This window comes from Cricetulus griseus, chromosome 2 (assembly GCF_003668045.3).
Source record: "Cricetulus griseus strain 17A/GY chromosome 2, alternate assembly CriGri-PICRH-1.0, whole genome shotgun sequence".
In the NCBI taxonomy this organism is placed as follows: domain Eukaryota; kingdom Metazoa; phylum Chordata; class Mammalia; order Rodentia; family Cricetidae; genus Cricetulus; species Cricetulus griseus.
In genome coordinates, this window is record NC_048595.1 from 312,316,677 (window position 1) to 312,336,760 (window position 20,084).

Consider the following 20,084-nt stretch of genomic DNA (forward strand, 5'->3'; position numbering starts at 1 on the left):
TGAGGTTCCATCTTCCTAAATAACCAGCTTCTGTCAGGTTGACATAAAACTAGATAGCATGGCAGAATCTTCTGGAGGTAACAGGCAATGGCACTTATGCCCTTACAGCGGCTGGCATCACATCTGCAAGACCTGCACACCATCAATCCAGCCCAAAATCCCAGCATGAATACAGGAGGGGACTCATGAAGTCCCACTCCTAGCCAAGGAGCTATTAGTGACTGATGGCTTCTGTGGGAGAATAAGTTTTCTTTAGGGATGTGGCCCCCGATAGGCTGCTTATGCTCCAGTCGATGGTCTTAGACCCTCCACCACACACACACACAGCTCCTCTGCAAGAGCAGCATATGCTCTTAACCACTGGGCCATCTCTACAACCCTGTCTTAAAAAATTATTTACTTATTTTTTGAGGCAGGCTCTCACTATGCAGCCCTAGCTGGTTTGGAACTTGATAAGGAGAATAGTCTAGTCTTGAACTCACAGAAAACCTCCTGCTTCTACCTTAGCATCTTGAGTGCTGGGACTAAAGGCATGAGCCATTTCAATAACTAATCTTAGTTATCACTTGACCACATCTGGAGTCACCTAAAACCAAAGCAGCTGGGTACAACTATGAAAGATTTTTCTTGATTGAATAATTTGGAGTTGGAAAACCAACCCTGAATCTGGGTATTTGAGGTTGCAGAGCCCACTCTAAATATGGATTGAATCTTCTTGTAGAAGCCTATATGAAAGGACATGAGGGGACGAGGCTTTTGCTTTTTGCCTTCTTGCCCTCACTCTGGCAAGTTCATCTGAGCCATTCCTTTGTTGGTAGAACCTACTTCTTTGGGATTCCAATGTATACTGAAGACCAGCTGAGATACCCAGTCTTGTGAACAACATTGTCAGACTGGCCACGCTACGAACTGTAAGCCACTGTAATAAACCATAAACCACTATAATAAAACCCCTTTTAATAAATATAGAATCATCCTATCAGTTCTATTCCTGCAGAAAGCCCTGATGATATAGCCAGCATACTTGGCCACATTTTTTTAATTATTATTTTTTAAGTTAACCAAAGTGATAGACTCACTGCTCTACATCTAACTGGTTCTCAAAGCACTTCAGTGAGTTCAGTCTTGAGCCACATATAGAGAGCAACCTATTCTTGTCATCTCCCTCCCCAGCGTGCATGTGTGTGTTAGTGGTCGAAGTAAGTTTGGAAATGGAGAGAATGCTAGCATTCTCAAAACAGAACTCTGTGATCTGAATGTTTAGTAACTAGTCCCATATGATCGGTTTTCCATGATATATTTACCTGAAGTGTTCGGTAGTAATAATCAAAACCATTAATGGGCCACAAAAATTGTCTTAAATGTTTTCAACCAGCATGTTTTTATTAATGAAATAGGAAGGAAGGGGATAAAACAGAAAATTCCAGAATGGATCATTCTATTCTTCTTTGTGGTTCTATGTTGAAACATAAACTGTTTCTTACTAAAGGTTATGCTCAAAAGACCTTGGGGTCCACTACCAGTAGCATCTTAGATAAAGTAGGTTGCTGTGTCATTTATGATATGGTCCCTGAGGGGTTACTATGTCACATATGATGGTTTATGTCCCATCCTCCTATCTGAAGTGGGGTTAACATGTGAATGACTTTCTCTTTGCTACAGTGATTTCTGAAATGTCTGTTTTATGGCAGACACTTAGGAAATATGTTTAGGATTTACTGTGAACTTTTCCTTTCTTTGCTTCTAGTAAACTTCTAGAGAAGCCCTTTATAACTGTAAAATTCTATTTGTGATTCTATTTTGTCTGGCTAACACCAAGCATAGGCACAGGCTGGACGCATGCTTTGCCTTTCGGCCACTTATTCCTTCTGTGTGTACATTGTGGCCCAGATGTAGAATTCTCATTGTGGCTACTGTGCAGATTTGAATTTTTGTTTTTCAAAGAGCTCTTTCAGCTGCTGCTCAGTAGTGGCTTCCTTCTGCTGCATCAGCTCTGAGGTTCCTTTGGTCACTCCCCAGGCATCTGGCTTGGACATTGAAGGGTTGTATGGCCTGCCAGAAGCTATCCGGAGATTCTGCCAGTACTCCTTTCTGGCCCTGTAGAAACAAAGTACACATCAGGATTCATAATCCACCTGAAGCACACACCAGGATCCCTAGCACACCTCCAGAGCCTTTATTAGTCTCTAAAAGTAAGGCCATGAACACGTGTTTATTAATCCAGACTAAGACATTTTCACACCTTCAATCTTTAGATCCTCTTTGGACACAAGCATAGAAATTAAAAGCCTAAAATTTAGAATCAAGATATTTTCTATTCAATATATACAACCTTGCTGTCCTTGTGTCCTGACCACATTTTAAAATGTTCTATTAGCTGGGTGGTAGTTCATGCCTTTAATCCCAGCACTCGGAAGGCAGAAATAGGCAGATCTCTGTGAGTTCGAGACCAGCCTGGGCTACACAAAATTGATCCAGTCTAAAAGAGAAGCAGAGCCAGGCAGAGGTGGCTCATACCTTTAATCCCAGCACTTGGGAGGCAGAGGCCACCCTGGGCTATAGAGCAAGTTGCAGGACAGTCAGGGCTACATAGAGAACTTTCATTAGAATATATTAATTGTGTAAAATAATGTGTTTCACCACAGCACTCTTATGTGTGGGTAACATACTTTGATCACACCCATATCTATTTTCTTCTATCACTCTCACCCTGCACCCACATTTAAACAAGTTGGCCCCTGTGAATGAATTCTGCCTCCATGCTTCTTTGTTCTGTTTGCATCATCTCCTTCTGCTTCTGGCCTCATCAGTCTGATAGCCAGTCTAGAAGGCAGCTACACAGCCTGGAAGGCAATTTGCTAAACTCTTGAACATCTAGCTTTGCCCTAGGGTCCCCCTAGCCTTGGGAATGAGGTCATACACCGGCAGACACACTGATGATAATGGACTTACCTCTCCTCATCCTGGAGTCTGCTTCCCATGAAACTCCACTCTCAGACCTTCTCAATACCCCACCCTCCTCCCACCTCCTAGTGCCTCCCATCGGGCTGCTCTTTTGTCTGGCAATGAAATTCATCCTTCAAAGTTCAGCCCTGGCTGCAGCTTCCATAGGCTCCTTCATTAGCCCCCTTCTGCCTTCTGCTGCTGCAGACAATTAGCTCAGAGTCCACACTGCTGTGCATCTCTGTATTTGAACTTACCATGTCATCCGAACTTCCTTGTTTATCTCTCTTTTAGGCTAACTCTTTGGGGACAGGGCTGTGCCTTACTACTACTTCAGGGTACCTGATTCATACCTGTGTTGAATCAACGTCTGTTAAAAGTGGTAGAGCAGACCCCAGATCCTTTGGCCTGGAGCTCCTATCTCCTTTTCTACCTGGTGGGATCCTGCTCACAAAATCCAGCTCTCTAGAGTCCTTCTTCTCTGACCTTGTCCTAGCCGGCTGAGACTGTCATTCTCTTTTAATCTAAGCTGTTGCTGTGTAGTGCAATGACTTCATCTTTCTCCTGTTGCTGTTTTCTGTTTTCTTCTGAGTCTGTGACCCATGTAGACCATATCATGTTGGATCCAAACTCAGTATGTAGCTGAGGCTGGCCTTGAACTCCTTATTCTCTCCTCTCTACCTCCTATATGCTAGGATTACAAGTGTGCATTACTATGCCAAGCATTGATTTTCTTAGCCATTCCTGTGAGACTAACAGGTTCCTGTTTCTACAACATTGCTGGTGCCTAGCCCTGTGCCAGTTTTAGGCTCATTTCTTTGTCTATCCCCCCCCCCAACACACACCCATTGCAATGTGAGCACTGAGGAAGCCCTTGCCCATCTTATCACCTCATTCCTGGCTCTGAAAGTCATGACACAACACATTTGGCATTAATATAAAGTATAAATACAAAGCTATACTCAATTCTGCTGGAATCTATCAGGACTTGATAGATACTTCAAAACCATCCTCCCATTGAACTGCCCCAGGTTTAAGATCTACTCAACTCTTTTTTGTTTGTTTTGTGTTTTGAGACATGGTTTCTCTGTGTAGCCGTGAATGTCTTGGAAATCATTCTGGAGTCTAGACTGGCTTCGGATTCAGAGATCTGACTGCCTCTGCTTCCCCGGGGTTGGGACTAAAAGCATACACCACCACCACACCCAGCTTCATCTCTTTAAAAATCAAATGGTTCAGTGGCAGTGGACACCACATGGGTGGTGCTTTCCAGAGCACTGGCTCACACCTGGGAAGATGCTTTAGAAGCAGCTTTGTGAGGGACTGTGGGGAGGAGGGTTACCCACTGCCCTCATTGTGCAGGAAATAGGAAGAGTGCTTTAATGGCCTCATTTGGACTTTGGGCAATGAGTGGGAATTGAGAGGGACTGACCTGGCTCTGATCCAGGGTTTGGTGTGCATGTCCAAACCACTTCCCCAGCTGCCATGTTTTTCCGAAGCCGGAGGCAAAAATCCCCTTTCTGGGGCCAGCTCCTCTGCAATCGCCCTGATGTGGTAGGGCTCAAATCCACAGCAGCCGCCAATGTACCTGACCCCCAGGTTGTAGGCCTCTCTGGCGTATTTTTGAATATCCCATCTGGTCGCAACTCTGGGTTCCAATCCTGGAACAAATGATGATAGTATACTTGAGTTCTTTTTATTAAAATAAAAAAAATTGAGCCAGGCAAAGGTGGCCTTTAATCCCAGCACTCAGGAGGCAGAGGCAGGCAGATCTCTGTGAGTTTGGGGCCAGCCTGGTCTACAAAGTGAGTTCTAGGACAGCCAGGGCTGTTACACAGAGAAACCCTGTCTCTAAAAACCAACATAAATAAAGAAATTTAAAAAAAAAAAAGGGATGGAGAGACCTCTCGGTGAATAAGAGCACTTGCTGTTCGAACGTGAGGACCTGGACTGGGGCCATGTTGGTGGTTCCCGATAGCCACCTGCCCACGTTGTCAGCTCCAGATCTGGCCTCTGCTGGAGCCTGCACTCACAAGTGCAAATATTTACACACAGGCACACACATGTGTATGCATAATTAGAAGTAAATCTTTAAAAAAGGTGGAAAGTGAGATGGTAGGATATCTGATGCTCTCCTCTGACCTCCACATGTATACATATGTATACATGTAAACTCTCTCTCTCTCTCTCTCTCTCTCTCTCACACACACACACACACACACACACACACATACATACACACACACACACACACAATTAAACACACACACAATTAACCTAAGTTTTAAAACAGGGGACAGGACTTTGAAAGAAAGTCATTTAATCTTACTTTTTGGGATTAAAAGGCAAAAAATAGGGATGAAAGGCACACCTCAGCGACAGAGCTAGAATCAGTATGTGCTCCCTACAGACACCCTCCCCCCTCCACCCCAGAGTAAGGCCTTTTCATCAACTCTAAGGCACAAGTCACTGCTTTCACACTTAAATTCATGGTTCTTTTTTATCTTAGGCGATCCTATTTGTCTTTCCAATGCCTAATATAAAGGGAGTTTTGGCTGCAGGTACAGAAACTAGGGGCAATAGATGACAATACAGCTATTTCTCTCCCACAACAAAAGCTCTCTGGCTATATAAATTCATTTGGGATTTCTCAAGCAAAGATATTGAGACAATTTATAAAAATGGCTGTCTTACCAAAGGGGAACTCAGGGAGATCGATAAATCCCTGCTTGCTGCAGTCAGGAGTATGGTAGGCCAAGGGCTGGGTCATCAGGTACGCTTTCAACCGAGCGCCTTCCAAACCCTCCTTCATGAGCTTCACAGTTTGTAAGCTGGTGGCAGGGTCGAAGTGGCAGTTCACACCAACAATGGAGGCTCCTGGAAGTGATAGGAATGTGTTAGCTTGAGCGAGATACCAGGTTCTGGCAGGTTCCAAGCTCCTGGCTTCCGTAGGAAGCTTGTACTCAGTGACATTTGGTCTTCACTTCACAATAACCTATGTCGCCTGGCAGCCAGGAAGTATTTTCTGAGAAAAGAGCTTGAAAGAGTCTGGTATAATTGAAGTGTCACTTAAGTACACTGGGCTGTCCATCTTTTTTAAAAATCATTATTAGAGTCTTTTTTTAACTTTAAATTTCAGCATTTTGTTTGACATTATGTGGCAAGCACAACAATTTCTCAACACTCCCAGCTTCTGGGTTGCACCTGTGTTTACCATCATGCTTGCCCATCTGAAGCTGGAATGAATGTCATCTTTCACCAGGCACGGTTAATAAATTCATGAAGGCTTCTTGGGCACAGTAGCAGAAAGTCATTTAGGGAAAATTTTTTTTTTGTTTTTTTGTTTTTTTTGTTTTTTGTTGACCTCTTTTTTAAAAAGAATTTTGTGTCTGGGATTAGTGGTTAGGAAAAAAGAATCTTAAAAACCTCTTTTGACTTGAGGTGACTAATCTGGTTAACACCTATCAATCATGTGGACAAAGTTCTCATTTGCATGTCAGCCGGAAGCTACATGGAACTGTCACCTTAATGTGTTCTTCTGAAATCTGTTGCTGTGATGTTTGATTTTATGAGACAAAGTATGTTTCAGATGTCTCAATTAAAAAAAAAAAAAAGAAACTTTTATAGTCATTATGTCCTGTGTCTGGGCCCAGGATGACCAATTGTGGCAATCATTAGGTATGATTTTGGAAATTTCCTCATCCAAAAGATTTGAAGGTACTGCATACTGTTGTCCTATCGTCTCAAAATGAGAGAAATTCCCAATGGAATTTCTTTTCTTTCTTCTTCTTTTTGGACTTAAAAATGTCTGGTAAAGGGTTGGGGGAGATGGCACGGCTGCTGTGAAAGCAAGAGGATCTGAGTTCAAGTCCAGTGCCCACTGCTGTAGAAACACTGCTGTAGAAACACTGCTCTGGGGATGGGGTGTGGCCAGGACAGGTCAATCCCACACTGCTGTAGAAACACTGCTCTGGGGATGGGGTGTGGCCGGGACAGGCCAATCCCAGACAGGATCTTGCTGTCCACCCAGCCTACCTAACCAACAAGTGTCAGGTTCAGAAAGAGCCATCCTACCTACCTCCGTTCATTTAACATCTTCACTTGGAGTTTTTCTGAGACTTAAGTCTCACTCTGTAGCCCAGGCTGGTCTCAAACTCTAAGCAATCCTCCTGCTCCAGCCTCCCTGGCACTGGGGATACAGGTGTGCACACCACACCCATTCTCATCTGGATCTTGACCTTTTTACTCTGATTTTGAATGTGGAGTGCCCATAGCTTCTTTTTCTTTAATTTTATTATACTGATTGTTAATTAGTTAATTGTTGGCTATTTATTAGGTATTTGCTAGATGTAAGGTTCCTTGTAAGAGGAAATATAAATATAGTACGGTCTCTGATATCACAGACTTCATATTTTAGCTCAGGACTTGCCAAGATTTGGCCCATGAACATAGGTTTTATGATGAATTAAACTTATAGATAATGGCTATTCATCATATTTCCTTCTTGGATATTGACAAGCTATAAAAATATGTCAAAGATTCTGCTCAGTCTACAGCAGAGATCCATGCACAGCTAGGTTGAGCATGGCATATTCTAAATACATCTGACCTACCAGCATTTTCATAGATGGAAAAATGCCATCTGGAGATACTCCATAACTAGAGAGTGACATGCTTTAAGGGTGGGGATGATCATATCAAACACATGGAGATAAAACTTGAGCTAAACGTTGAAAGCTGGACTGGGTTTATTAGAAGGGGATTATTAAAAATCCATGATGTGACAGGCACTGTTCCAGCCAGAGTGCTCAGGGCTGACCTAAACAGACCTAGTCTCCACCTTCACAGATGTTAACCTAGTGAGGAGGCCAGACTTTAAACAGATGAATGAAATAGTGAGGTTACCTATGAAGACTATACGTGGAACACAGGTTTTGAAAGGCCAACAGAATGATGGCAGAGGCTAGCTGCAGGCCCAGTGTGCCTGCCAATTACCAATGCAAGTGATGGAGTCCTCTTTGATCCTCTTGAAGACAGTTAATGTACACCTTCCTCATTTTATATTTCCCGTAAAAATTGGGATTATACAATTTCCTTCCTAAATATAAATATTTGTTACTGTTAATGACAATATGAAAAAGGGTTTTATGAAAACTCAGGAGCAGGATAAGAATCATAAATTTAAGCAAATCACTGAAGTGTCTCTAGTTCAGAGTGTGTTTGCTCTCCCCCTGACACTGAGTTATAACTTGGGTTTAAAATGTGACAGTTTAGAAAACAGCCCATGAGTTACCCCTAATTGAAATGAACCCAATGTTAGGAACAGAAATTGGATAAAAAGATATATTAGGTGGTCAGTATTTCATATCAAAGTTTCTTTTGATTTATTATACCAATTACATGAAGCAAAGCAAGCTAGGCACTATGAGAAAGGAAAAACTTTGGCAAAGAGACAACTAACTTTGAAGTTATTAATGTTTAAAGATTCTCAGCTTGAGATACATTTAAATAAGACACAATTCTCCTACTGTTTCTTTTGACTTACCTGAACATTCTTGTTTCTAAGCATTCAACCTCCAGCCACATGTCTGGCTGCCCCTTTCAAAAGGCTGCCATGCATTTGTTGCTTGGGGATTAAAAAATGAAATTTTACTGTTCCTTAAAACCATAGATTCATGAGTTGGAGAGATGGCTCAGTGGGTCCTAAGTTCGGATCCCCAGCACACAGAGACACACATTCACACACATGAACATGTATATCCCCCCATGTGTACACCAAGCAAGTTTGAGGATTATCTGTGTGCATTTCCTTGGCACATACCACAGTATGTATTGATTCCCAGAACAGTGTGCATTTTCTTTATGCTATTTTAAAAGTGATGGAAAAGGAAAACTGATGGAAATCTAACGTACCTGCTTTCACCAGACGCACTGCACATTCTCCGGGGGACACTCCATGCAGGTCTCCTTCAGGTCCAATGCACATGGTAGCTGCTATAGGTTTACCGGATGTTTTTAATGCTTCCACTGCCCACACAGCTTCTTCCACATGTTCAAAATACTGAAATCGGTGAAGGGCAGAACATTTTAATCATGTTTCCCACAAAATGGTAAGAATACCACTCTGTTATTACCGGAGGAACTGTCTAATTTACTAAGCATTTTTGGTGCAGAATAGAAAGGGAGTGACAGTTTCTTAGTGTGAATCAAAGAAAAAGGTTTGAAAACTACTGTATTTGATGAATTGAGTCAACGCTAGCAGAAGTCTGAGATGGGAAAATATCTCAAAAGCTAAATGTTATTGCTCCTCCTTGAGATTTGACCACCACCCCATGTTGACATCTCGAGGGCAGAAGGTTAAAGAAGGGGGTTTCATCTGGTCACAGATTGTCCTTGCTTGCCTCAGCAATGAGGAAGTCCACATTCTTCTTCATGAAGACCTCCAGCTGTTGCTGAAATATCTTCTTAACTTCCATTTCACTCTTGCAGCTAAGGTATGAAGGTGTTTGGCTCACACCTCCTGCAACCAAAGCATCTCCTTCATCAGCCACCTGCCGTGCAATGTCACAAGCAGCTTCATTGACCTTCTGCCCCTAAAGTGGGTAAGTAGAGGACACCTCTAAATTTACATGGGAAACTGAAAAAAATAGATTAGTTACATGCCCACCTTTCAATTTTATTTTTTAAAATCATTGTTTTTATTCCAGAAAACAAGGGTTATATAGATCAATGGTTTAGTGAAGCCAGCAGTTTGTAAAACTGCATTAATAATCATGAAAATAACAATGAATGCAGTGGCAATAACTGGGCTATAGCTCTTTGTCAAAAAATCTGTGAGAGGATTAATAGTTTTCATGAAAATGACTAATATAGAATTTTATAATACCTAACCTGAACTTAGATCAATACTTAGAAAATTATTGTGGTGGTGACAATGGACAATACAGTTTGTGATTGATAAGACTAAAATTCAACTAGGTTGATGACCAAATTCATGACGACTGTGTCTTTCTCATGAAATAAATAATACCTAGCCAGGTGCATTCTCATCGTTGTAACATTGAGCTGGCCTGGAGGATGACATTTCTGTTTGGGTTTTTTGAAATTCAGTCTCATTAGCCCAGTCTCTTCTAGAACTCCTGATTCCCCTGCCTTCATCTCCCAAGTGCTGGGATCAAATGCATGCACAACCAGGGCCAGCTTGCTTTGTGCTGAGATAGTCTCATCCTGTCACTTTCAATTCCTGGGTTCAAGTGACCCTCTTACTTCAGTCTCTTGAGTGACTAGGAGTGCCTGTGGGGCCACCTGATCTGGGGTGGAGCTTGTGGGCAGGCCTCCTGACTAGCATATTTGAGGCACTGGGTTCCACTCCTCACACTGCAGACAACAACCACAAAATCCCACTTTAACCTTAAAAAACAAAGCAAAACAAACCAACCACCATCAAAAAAAAAAAAAAAAAAAAAAAAAAAAAAAAAACCCAAACAAAAAACCCCAAACCCCAGAACACCCAGCACTACAGGTCATTTAGACTGCTGGAATTTTAGAACCCCCAATTCATTTTAAACATGACAAAAATCTTTAACCTTGATGGGCAAATGATTTGGCAATTATGGAAGCGACTGCAGCTGAATTGGGCACTGCTTAGTATTGCTGTTGCCTGTACTCTGCACACTTTTGATCCCAGTACTTGGGAGGCAGAGGCAGGCCTGGGAGCTCCAGGTCAGCCTGCCTTCATAATAAGAGCTCGTCTCAAAAAAGTGGGGGAGATGTATGGACTTGTAAAGATGCCGCTTTCTTTAGCAACGTAGGGATGAGACACATTGTTGAGTGGTCTTTAATCTACTTCATAAATGCCTTCCCGTTAATCTTAGAGTGCAACTCAGTCCTGAGAGTGAGTCACATATCTCCTATTTTGGATCATAGAACAAAACTTGGGCTTTTCTCTGTGGGAACTTTTGTAGATGCCCTTCACAGGTGGTGGCCATGGTGGGCCGTACTCACAGATATCTTCTCAGCCACGTAGTTCCCTCGGTTCTCCAGCTTGTCTTCACTAGCGTAGAAAGTGAAGGTCTGCATAACATTTGACCCAGCTCTGAGGAACTCCCTATGAAGCTGGCGAACTGGGAGAGAACACAAGCAAAGCTGTGGTTTCATCCCATCATCCCTTATGATGCTGTCTAGAGGCCCTCATGTAAACAGACATCAAAACAGTTGCTTCAGCTGCTTGGCATTCACACATCTGGGCGTAAGGAAGGGGACATCTGCATCTCGTGGAACCTCTCTCAAAGCTGTCATGGCTAAATGGTTGGGTGGTTGGAGAGCTGCAGAGCTCATGGCCCTGTATTTGCCCCTGTGTTCTTGGTTTAGTTTGCTCATTGTTAACTTGTTCTTCATTCATTGATTCTTTGTGGAAGGCACCGATTGACAGGAGGGGAACAATCTGCTGTCTTGTCCTTGGGAACTCTCATGATCCCTTCAAGGATACCTGACCAAAGCAGTGTGTGGAGGGACTCTGTAGGAGCTGCTGTCTACCATGGGAAAAGAATTCCAAGAATTCCAGTTTCTTGCTGGGTGGAGATGGGGAAGGAAAGTCCCTGTAGTAGGAACAACCTGAGCAAACACAAAGTAGGATCAGGTTTGGCATTTGGGGCAATGAAGGAAGTCTACGTGAACACTGAAGAGATGTTGGAGAAGTGGCAGGACATACAGTTGAATAGTGGACAGAGTACAAATGGCCAACTAGCTTGATACCCCAAAGATTATGCTCTGGACCTCAGGGGTACATGTGATTAGCCCAGTGTTTTTTGAGAGACAATTCTGAGTTTCTGTTTGCTTGTTTTTTGAGAAAAGGTCTTGTGGGCTTGACTGAGAATACTACCATAGCTCATATGTTTGAATGCTTGGTCCTCAGTTGGTGGAACTATTTAGGAAGGATTGGGAGGTGTGGCCTTGTTGAAGGAAGTGTATCATTGGGGCCTAGTTTTAAGACTTAAAAAGACTATCCCCATTTGGGGGTTCACTTTGCCTCCTCCTTATGAGATATGGGTCCTCAGTCAGGCGTTGGTGGCGCACACCTTTAATCCCAGCACTCTGAAGGCAGAGGCAGGTGAATCTGTGAGTTTAAGGCCAGCCTGCTCTACAGAGAGAGTTCTAGGACAGCCAGAACTAAACAGAGAAACCCTGTCTCAAAAACCAAGAGAGAGAGAGAGAGAGAGAGAGAGAGAGAGAGAGAGGATGAATACTCACTAAAATGAGAATTGGAGCACTGCCCTTTGATGAATGGCAAGTGGAAAAACTTTCATGGCTGAAGACAAATGTGGAAACTGTTTCCCATGTAGTCACCTATATTCAATTTAAAGGGCTATACTTGGCTCTAAAGTATTGCCTCTAAACCTATGGTGCTCATCATGTCCCCTGCATGCTTTTTAAAAGTGATGAGTTTGAGGGAGGGTCAAACCCACAGATACTCTAGCTCATTTGGGGTGGGATTTGGGCATTACTTTGGTTTTCGTTTTTTATCCTTTTGAAGATTCCCTGTTGGTTCTTTTTTTCAGCCTTGCTGAGAACTGTCATGCTAAGACAGATGGGAAACACTCATCTTATAAAATGAGAAACTTGGTGCTTGTTTTTGTCAGGGGAATTAGCCCAGCAAAGGAAGGAACCAGAAGCCCTGCCAATCCCTGGAATGTGTTTTGAAATGTCAAAGGCCTATAAAACCCAGATGAGGGCAGCTATGTCAGAGATCGGGGGATTAGTTGGGACACTGGAGAGGAAGCTAAGGCTAGGATTGTGCCCATGCTTCAGCAGAGTCCCTAGAATGCAGAAACCCGTGTGTGTGTGTGTGTGTGTGTGTGTGTGTGTGTGTGTGTGTGTGTGTGTGTTGAATGGATGAACAATGAGGAAAAAAAGCAAAAAGTGTCTTTATTTTAGAAAACAGCCTCCCAAGCTTGAAGCCAAGCCTTTGGTGATTTTCCTCTCTTTTTATCATGGAAACTTTAGCTTTCAGTAGGAAAGGAACTTAAACACACACCTGAGCTGTACAGCTCATTTTAATCAGCACCAGAATCAAATAAAAACATCACATAGGGAACACCTGTCTATCAAACGAACACCGAGCTGCTGGGAGCTTCTGGGAACTGCTGGTGTTGCGGAAGGATTTTATAGGGGTGGGTAGAGGTACAGACTGAGTCAGGCACATGGTTGAAACAAAAGATGGAGGGTCTTCATGAGATGGAGGAAAGAGGGAGACAAGAGGTGATAGTCAAAGGGGACTTGTTGTCAGCACATCATAGGTGTACAGCTCTTGGTAATGGGAAATTTCAGGGTGGGTGGCTGAGGCACGACAAAGGAAAAGTTCACTGGAGAGAAGATTCAGACATTCCCAAACTGCTGAGTGGATTGTCTATGAACACTGGGAGGGAGGGGAAGAGAAGGAGATGATATAAGCTCTAGACTCATCTCAAGAGAAGGGCAGGAGCCAGGTGGTGGGTTGCTGACCAAAGCAGGGGCAACCATTGTGCTGTGCAGCATGTGACTCTGAACTGATAGTTGGCAGTGCCCAGGGTCAACAATAGGTATGGGACACATTCCCAGCATAATGTCTCGTGGTTGGCTCTTGCAGGTCATTCAACACAGCACACATTATCATAGTTTAAAATGGAGCATGCACTGACCTGCCTCAGGGTGCTCCACGGCAGCTTCCGGGGTCCATGGTCCAGCCTTTACATAGCCCCTCTTTTCCAGTGCAAAGACGAATCCTCCATCTCCGATCACAACTTCTCCAGCATTTAGACGTTCTAAGATCCCCTGAATTTACAGAGGAAGGAGAGAAGGGAGTTGGGTTTCAATGACAAATTCTATCTTTAGTTATTTTGCAAATACATACCTGAGAAGTATAGTTTATTTAGCACCCTAAATGTGAATGAGTTTCCACCTTCATGAGGATGACTGGCTAATTAGAACCCTGGTGATGGGGCAAGAGAGATGGCTCAGTGGTTAGGAACATTGACTGTTCAATTCCTGAACAATGTCCTGAGTTCAATTCCCAGCAACCACATGGTGGCTCACAACCATCTATAGTGGAGTCTGATGCCCTTTTCTGGTATAAAGGTGTACATGCAGATAGAACACTTATATACATAAAATAAATACATTAATTAAAAAAAGAACTTCAGTGATGAGGAGAGGTTGAAATGTTGTAAGTCCAGAGACAAGTTTTCTTAGGGCTTGTTTGGCCCTCTTAATGGCCTTAATTGTCTTCCTCCATACATGACCTAACAACTTTGTGACCATTAGGTAAATCCTCTGGAACGTTCCAATAGACTCCCAGTTTCCAACCAACCAAAGGGCTATGAATGCTGTCAGATAGTATCTGAGACCAATAACAGAGTTTCTCTGCTTTGCTGTAACTGGCCTACCTAATGTTTCCACAAATGTATTTAAAGAGTGCCTTTACTTATGACTGTCTTTGATGTATGACTATAAAACTTCGTCAAACTGGTACAACATTGGAACATGGAATTTAGAGTGAGCTGAGCCATAATCACTCAGAGTGATTCCAGGATAAACTATGTTATCCCTGTGAGGTGAGAGCTGTGTTTTTGCACCAACATCAGAAAAGTGCATGTGTAATATATACATTAATTTATGTGTTCTATACATTAGTTTATTTAGAAGGCTCAGCTATTGAAAACTGGCATATTCATGTGTATGTTCTGGGTTTGTGTGTATGTGCAGAGCCTGGGTGTCTTTCGGTACACACAACAAAATACTTTGATGCATAGGATAGTGGTAGAGCATTTGCCTAACAAGCCTGAGGCTCAGGGTTCTCTCCCCAGCAGGATAAAGGGGAAAAAAGCATCTATTTTTTCCCATTTGTATATATATTTTAAAATTTTACATACTTATGGGCATAGTGTAATAATTCAGTTCATATACACAGTAAATAATGAGCTAATTAGGGCAATTAGGATTTCAATTTCATTAATCATTTATCATTGGGAGGGTGGAATCCTTAAATTCTTTTCTTCTACTTCCTCATAAAATACATAATAGAATGTAAACTATAGCCACTCCGACAAAGTCCATCTTTTTAGAAGTGCTAAAGATTTAACCCAGGATCTCGTGCATGCTGGGCAAGCACTCTGCTACAGAGATATATCCCCAGTGGTACATGGTCTTAAAGGATGACAGACAGCTGGTCTTCTTGCTCTATCAATACACTAGAGGGAGGATTAACACTAGCGAGAAGATAATCAAAGGGAGTGGGTAGCATAGAATGCTGTAAGGTGGAAGACTGAAAAGTCACTGGTGCAGTTAGAACAGAGGTGGCCAAATCACTTATGGGCTCCATTCTTGGCATTCTCTGTAACGGCAGATCTGTTATGCACCCATGAGTTTGTAAGTACACACATCCTGTACTCTGTGCCAAGAACAGGGAATCGACGGGCATAGCATCATGGATGATTTCCAGTGTACTCTCGATAACTACTCCATTTCAGTGCTTCGGAATGATTGCCACTGTGCTCAGGTGCAAGAGATGAATTTTGAATTGTGAATTGGAAAGGAGTTTTATAGATTCAAAAGTAATTTACTAGTAAAGCTGTTTTTGCAGCTTCTAAGAATCATAAACTTTAAATTAAACATACCCAATCTTCAAGTTCTCTCCTTGATTTTAGAAATGAGGAATTAAAGCCCAGAGTCTGTGAATAATTTATTCAAGATCCTTATGACTGTCTCAGCATTAAATGATTTCTAGATTTGATTTCAGATAAAGGCAAGGAAGGGTGGGGCAGCTCTGAAAGAGTGAAAAATTCAGAGGAATGCGTTGGAATGTACACACTTACTACAGTTCGTTTACTAGCCACATCTGTGGATTTTTAGAAATGAGAAGAGAACACGGGCTACATAAACAGCTCAAGGAATCTTCAAAATTTACACCAAAATTCCTCCCCACCTTCTTATAAGGAGCCTCCTTCATTTTAACCCTCCTCCTCCACAGCCCCACCCCAAGCCATTTTGAAAGCAAGCACCGAGAGACAAACCATTGACTTTTTTACCGTGGAACAGGAAATTACATGGGGATGTACCCTACCTACTGCCTTGGCTTCCTTTTGGGCCCCAAATACTTTCAAGCCTGGAAGTTTGTGAGTTAACAAACAACTATAAAGATACAGAATTGCTCATGTGTAATTTTGAAATCCAAATATTCATCATGGCTAAAATGGATCTAAATACTACACTTTAAATTACCAAGCATATATATATATATATATATGTATGTATATATATATATAAATTAATAAGCATAATTATGTAATATACATGTGTATACTTATATATACATATTCTATATATGCATAGTATATATATATATATATATATATATATATATATATATATATATATATATATCAGTCACATGAACAATGGTCCCAAAAAATAAGCTATGACTCACTCTGGGTGGAAATAACTAGTGACATTGTGGCAATTAGTAGCTCTCACTGAGCATGTTTTCAAATTTTAGTACCCAAAGCATTTTAATATACAGCATAGCCAAGAATCTGATCTTTGAAAATAGGAGAGTGGTGGTTCAATTATGATGCCAATCATATTATTGAGTGATTATTTCAGCATACACTTAGATTCTACTATGTTTTTAATTCCCTAGACATCAGCTAAACAGTGCAATGTGCTATGAAAAGCTTAGTTGATTTGCTAATCCCACTGATCCAGAATAAGACCATTTCCACACTTTAAAGCCAAATTTGAAGCAAGCTTTAATTAAATACTGGCCAGGTAGATGGGCTCTGGCCAGATTCATACCCAGGTTCCTGGGAAATGGCTCAGATTAATACACTGTAGTGGGTTAAGAAGGAAAATCCCTAATTCACTGCATTTCATGTCCAGTCAGGGGCAAGCATACATCCTGATGTACCTCCAGCCTGTGAACCTCCCGCCCACAGGTGATCAAGCACATCTGGTACAGATGGGTCAAACAAACTTGTTTAGGGGAGTGAAAAACATGTGGCTTGTTATCACCCATAAACAACAGCCTCCAGCATTTCAGGAACTATCTGTCCTTGGTCAAGGGGCTTGCAGATCAGAGGCATTTTTGTTTCATGGATCTCTTAGGCATAGTAATTAAGACTTAAAATTTAACTTTGACTCTCATGTGTGTGCGTGTGCGTGTGCGTGTGCGTGTGCGTGTGCGTGTGCGTGTGCGTGTGCGTGTGCGTGTGTGTGTGTGTGTGTGTGTGTGTAAAATAATTATGAAGCAGTATATGTAACATCAGCTTTTTTTTTTTTTTTTAAAGCATGCATCTGCCTAGGTAACTAGCAGAATATATATCAAAATATTGCAGGTTCTATTCTTTGTATTTTAACCAGCTTTTTTTTCCAAAATGAATATGTGTACCTGTACTATCTTTTAAGTGCAAATATGTAGGCTTGCATATTATTGCCCCTGCTTTAACCCCTATACCACGTGTTTCTTGATAATTCTCTAAACACCCCCCCAGACACACACACACACACACACACACACACAGAGGGGGGGGGAGGAGGGAGGGAGGGAGGGAGGAGGGAGAGAGAGAGAGAGAGAGAGAGAGAGAGAGAGAGAGAGAGAGAGAGAGAGAGAGAGTTATTGTTTTTTCAGACATTGTGTCACTGTGCAGTCTAGGCTGGTCTTGAACTATGACTCTCTTACCTTTTTCTCCTGAGTGCTGTGATTTCATCCCCGTGCTGTCAGACCCTGCTAGCGAGTGTCTTTAAAATGGTGAAATTTCTAAGCTTGAGTTTGGGAAGGGATTAGAATCCATGGTTTTACAAATGGGGCCAAACTGTGTATGGGGGCGGGGCGGGGCGGGGCGGGGCTAAGTCACTCTTTGCAGTCTGCAAGGGACATCATTTAGTAAATTGTGGGCTGGCAGGATTCCAAAAACTTGAACCTCACACCATTCTTATACTATCCTTATGCATCGACCTCTGGGCCATGGTGCTGCCAAATTTTAGCAAGATTAACTTTCTTCCCTGAGTGGATGTCTCTTTGAATTGGAGGCTCTCCCTTTACAAACTAGGCACACCAGGTTTCTCAACAGGACATGCCTTGCTTTCGAGAGGTACTGAGGGGTGTAGACAGCCAGGCTCCATCTGTCTCCCAGCGATCTCCTGGGTCTTCTGTGGCTGGGCTTGGTATTAGAGCCGAGTATATTCCCATCTTCCCGTCCATCCCTTCTCCCCCTAACCCAGAAGAAGGTCTGATTTGGACTCAACTGTGCCCAGCAGGACACTGGGGACAGGAGTGGGACCCGTAGGTATTTTGGTTTTTAGAACTCTATGAACAGTCCTTCCTCAGTGTCTTACAATCAGTCTATTTATTCTTTTCTGAAACTGTTTCTGGTGTCCCTATGAGGCATTTTTTTCTGTGGTCATTGAAACCTACCATCACTCCCCCACAGTCCTGTCCTCCTGGCGGCAGCTGGAGGGGTGTCGGGTGGGAAGTGGCGCGAGGCAGGAACCGTCGGGTAGTCAGGAGGGCTCCTTAGCTGCCTGCCCCTCCTGCACTGACACCCCGACAGACACCCCGCTAGCTATCAGCCCAGGGCCACCTCCACTGGGTAGGAAATTGCACCCTGGGTCGGTGATCAGCTTCTCTGGGAGCGTTCACTCCCTGGTATTTATGGTGGGGGCACTCAGGAAGTGTTGAGAGTCTGAGGCCTTGAGGGGTCCCCACACATCCGAGGTAGCTGCCGGGGGTGCCTTGGGTCCAGCAGGAAATCACCCCACACATCCAGGGTGCATCATGATCCGAAGTGGAGGTGGGGGGCAGGGGCATGGGCAGGGGCTGTCTGGAGTGCGTTCTGTAGAAGCCCCAAGTCACATAAAAGTTCTGGGTGTCCCTTCAGACTTCAGACCTAAGACCGCCAACTAGGCAGGTGCTGGGCCACAGCCGGGCTCCACGCACCCCTCTGCGCTCGCTGACATTGGGGGTACCCAGCTGGTGGTGGTACGGAGAGCGACTCAGGCTCCTGCAGACTCACCTTCTTGGCCTTCTTTCCAGCAACCGGTGCCATCTTTCTGGTGCAGAGTGTGGCGCTGGGCACAGCTGCAGACTGGAGGCTAGAGGCCAGCTGTCCGAAGCAAAGCCCGTGCTGCCTGGTGGCCTTCTGTCCCTTTTTATACAGCGGCTTGGTTTCCCTAGCCTTGGCCAGGTCCAACACGTGGCTTCAGGCTGGGAACACGCCCATCAGCCTTTGATTCAGGCCAGGGGCTAGCTGGGAAGCTGCCTGGCCGAGGAGATGTTGAGATTGGTCTCTGAGATGGGTGGAAACTCCGAGAAGGAAGAAAAAAAATTTAAAAAATACTGAGGTCGCTGCTTGCTCATCTGCACACTGCCCTTTTGGCCAATTGCAGGTCTCTGACCTTGATTTGGGGTCAGGTACCCATGACCCACTTAAGCTGCCCGACCAGGCCCCTAAGAATTCCATTCAGTGCCCAAATATTTGACAAAGGCGAAGATTCAAGATCATTGCATGAGGAGGTGTTGCCCTGAGAGAACTTTGTGCAAAGTGTGATCTGCATGGTCTACGCTTGGCATGAGGAACACGAACTTGGCATTTGCAGAGGCATTCTACGCCAGTCCTCAAGCAGTGGGTACGCTCTCAATGACCTCACAGCCAAACAGGATCTGCAGTTTCTACTCACAGTGATTCCAATAGGAATACCTGTACTATCTAACTATGACTTTGAAAACTTTAAAATTCCACACGAAAAGTAAAGACAGAGCAAACTTGAGAGGAACCAGAAGAGTAGCTGTCTGTTGATCACAGAATGGTGGCCGGTTTTAACCTGTTCTTTGTTTTATGGTATCTCCCTAAATCCTTTTAAAATTGTAACATAATGATTTAAAACACTAGAAATATCACTTTCAAAAACTGTACAACATACTAGCAAATGTGTAGAAGACAACCAAGTTTGAGTGTTCAGAACCTTTTATCCAAATACAAAAAGCACAGGAGAAAATTCTCCATGAGAAACAATGGCCTCAATTTCACACATGTGGAAGAAATTATAGCAGCAGATTACAAACTGATAAAAGTTTAAAGTGATGAGGAATGATATACAACTGAGAAAGTTTT

General features: G+C 43.1%; 1 protein-coding gene across 1 annotated transcript; it reads right to left on the reverse strand.

Moving 5' to 3' along the window:
- Positions 1-1,910: 1,910 nt before the first annotated feature.
- On the reverse strand, positions 1,911-19,019 carry Bhmt (betaine--homocysteine S-methyltransferase). The gene is made up of 8 exons (XM_027401721.2): positions 18,987-19,019; positions 13,620-13,752; positions 10,948-11,066; positions 9,345-9,536; positions 8,857-9,004; positions 5,638-5,820; positions 4,376-4,604; positions 1,911-2,097 (listed from the first exon to the last, which is right to left on the reverse strand). The coding sequence occupies exons 1-8, from the start codon at positions 19,017-19,019 to the stop codon at positions 1,911-1,913; spliced, it is 1,224 nt and encodes a 407-aa protein (XP_027257522.1).
- Between the last annotated feature and the right edge of the window lie 1,065 nt (positions 19,020-20,084).

Coding starts and splice junctions, on each gene's coding strand:
- Bhmt (XM_027401721.2), bottom strand. CDS start 19,019: ATGGCACCGGTTGCTGGAAAGAAGGCCAAGAAG. Junction 13,753..18,986: donor CTGGAAAGAAGGCCAAGAAG/GTGAGTCTGCAG, acceptor CTGTAAATTCAG/GGGATCTTAGAACGTCTAAA. Junction 11,067..13,619: donor CGTGGAGCACCCTGAGGCAG/GTCAGTGCATGC, acceptor GTTCTCTCCCAG/TTCGCCAGCTTCATAGGGAG.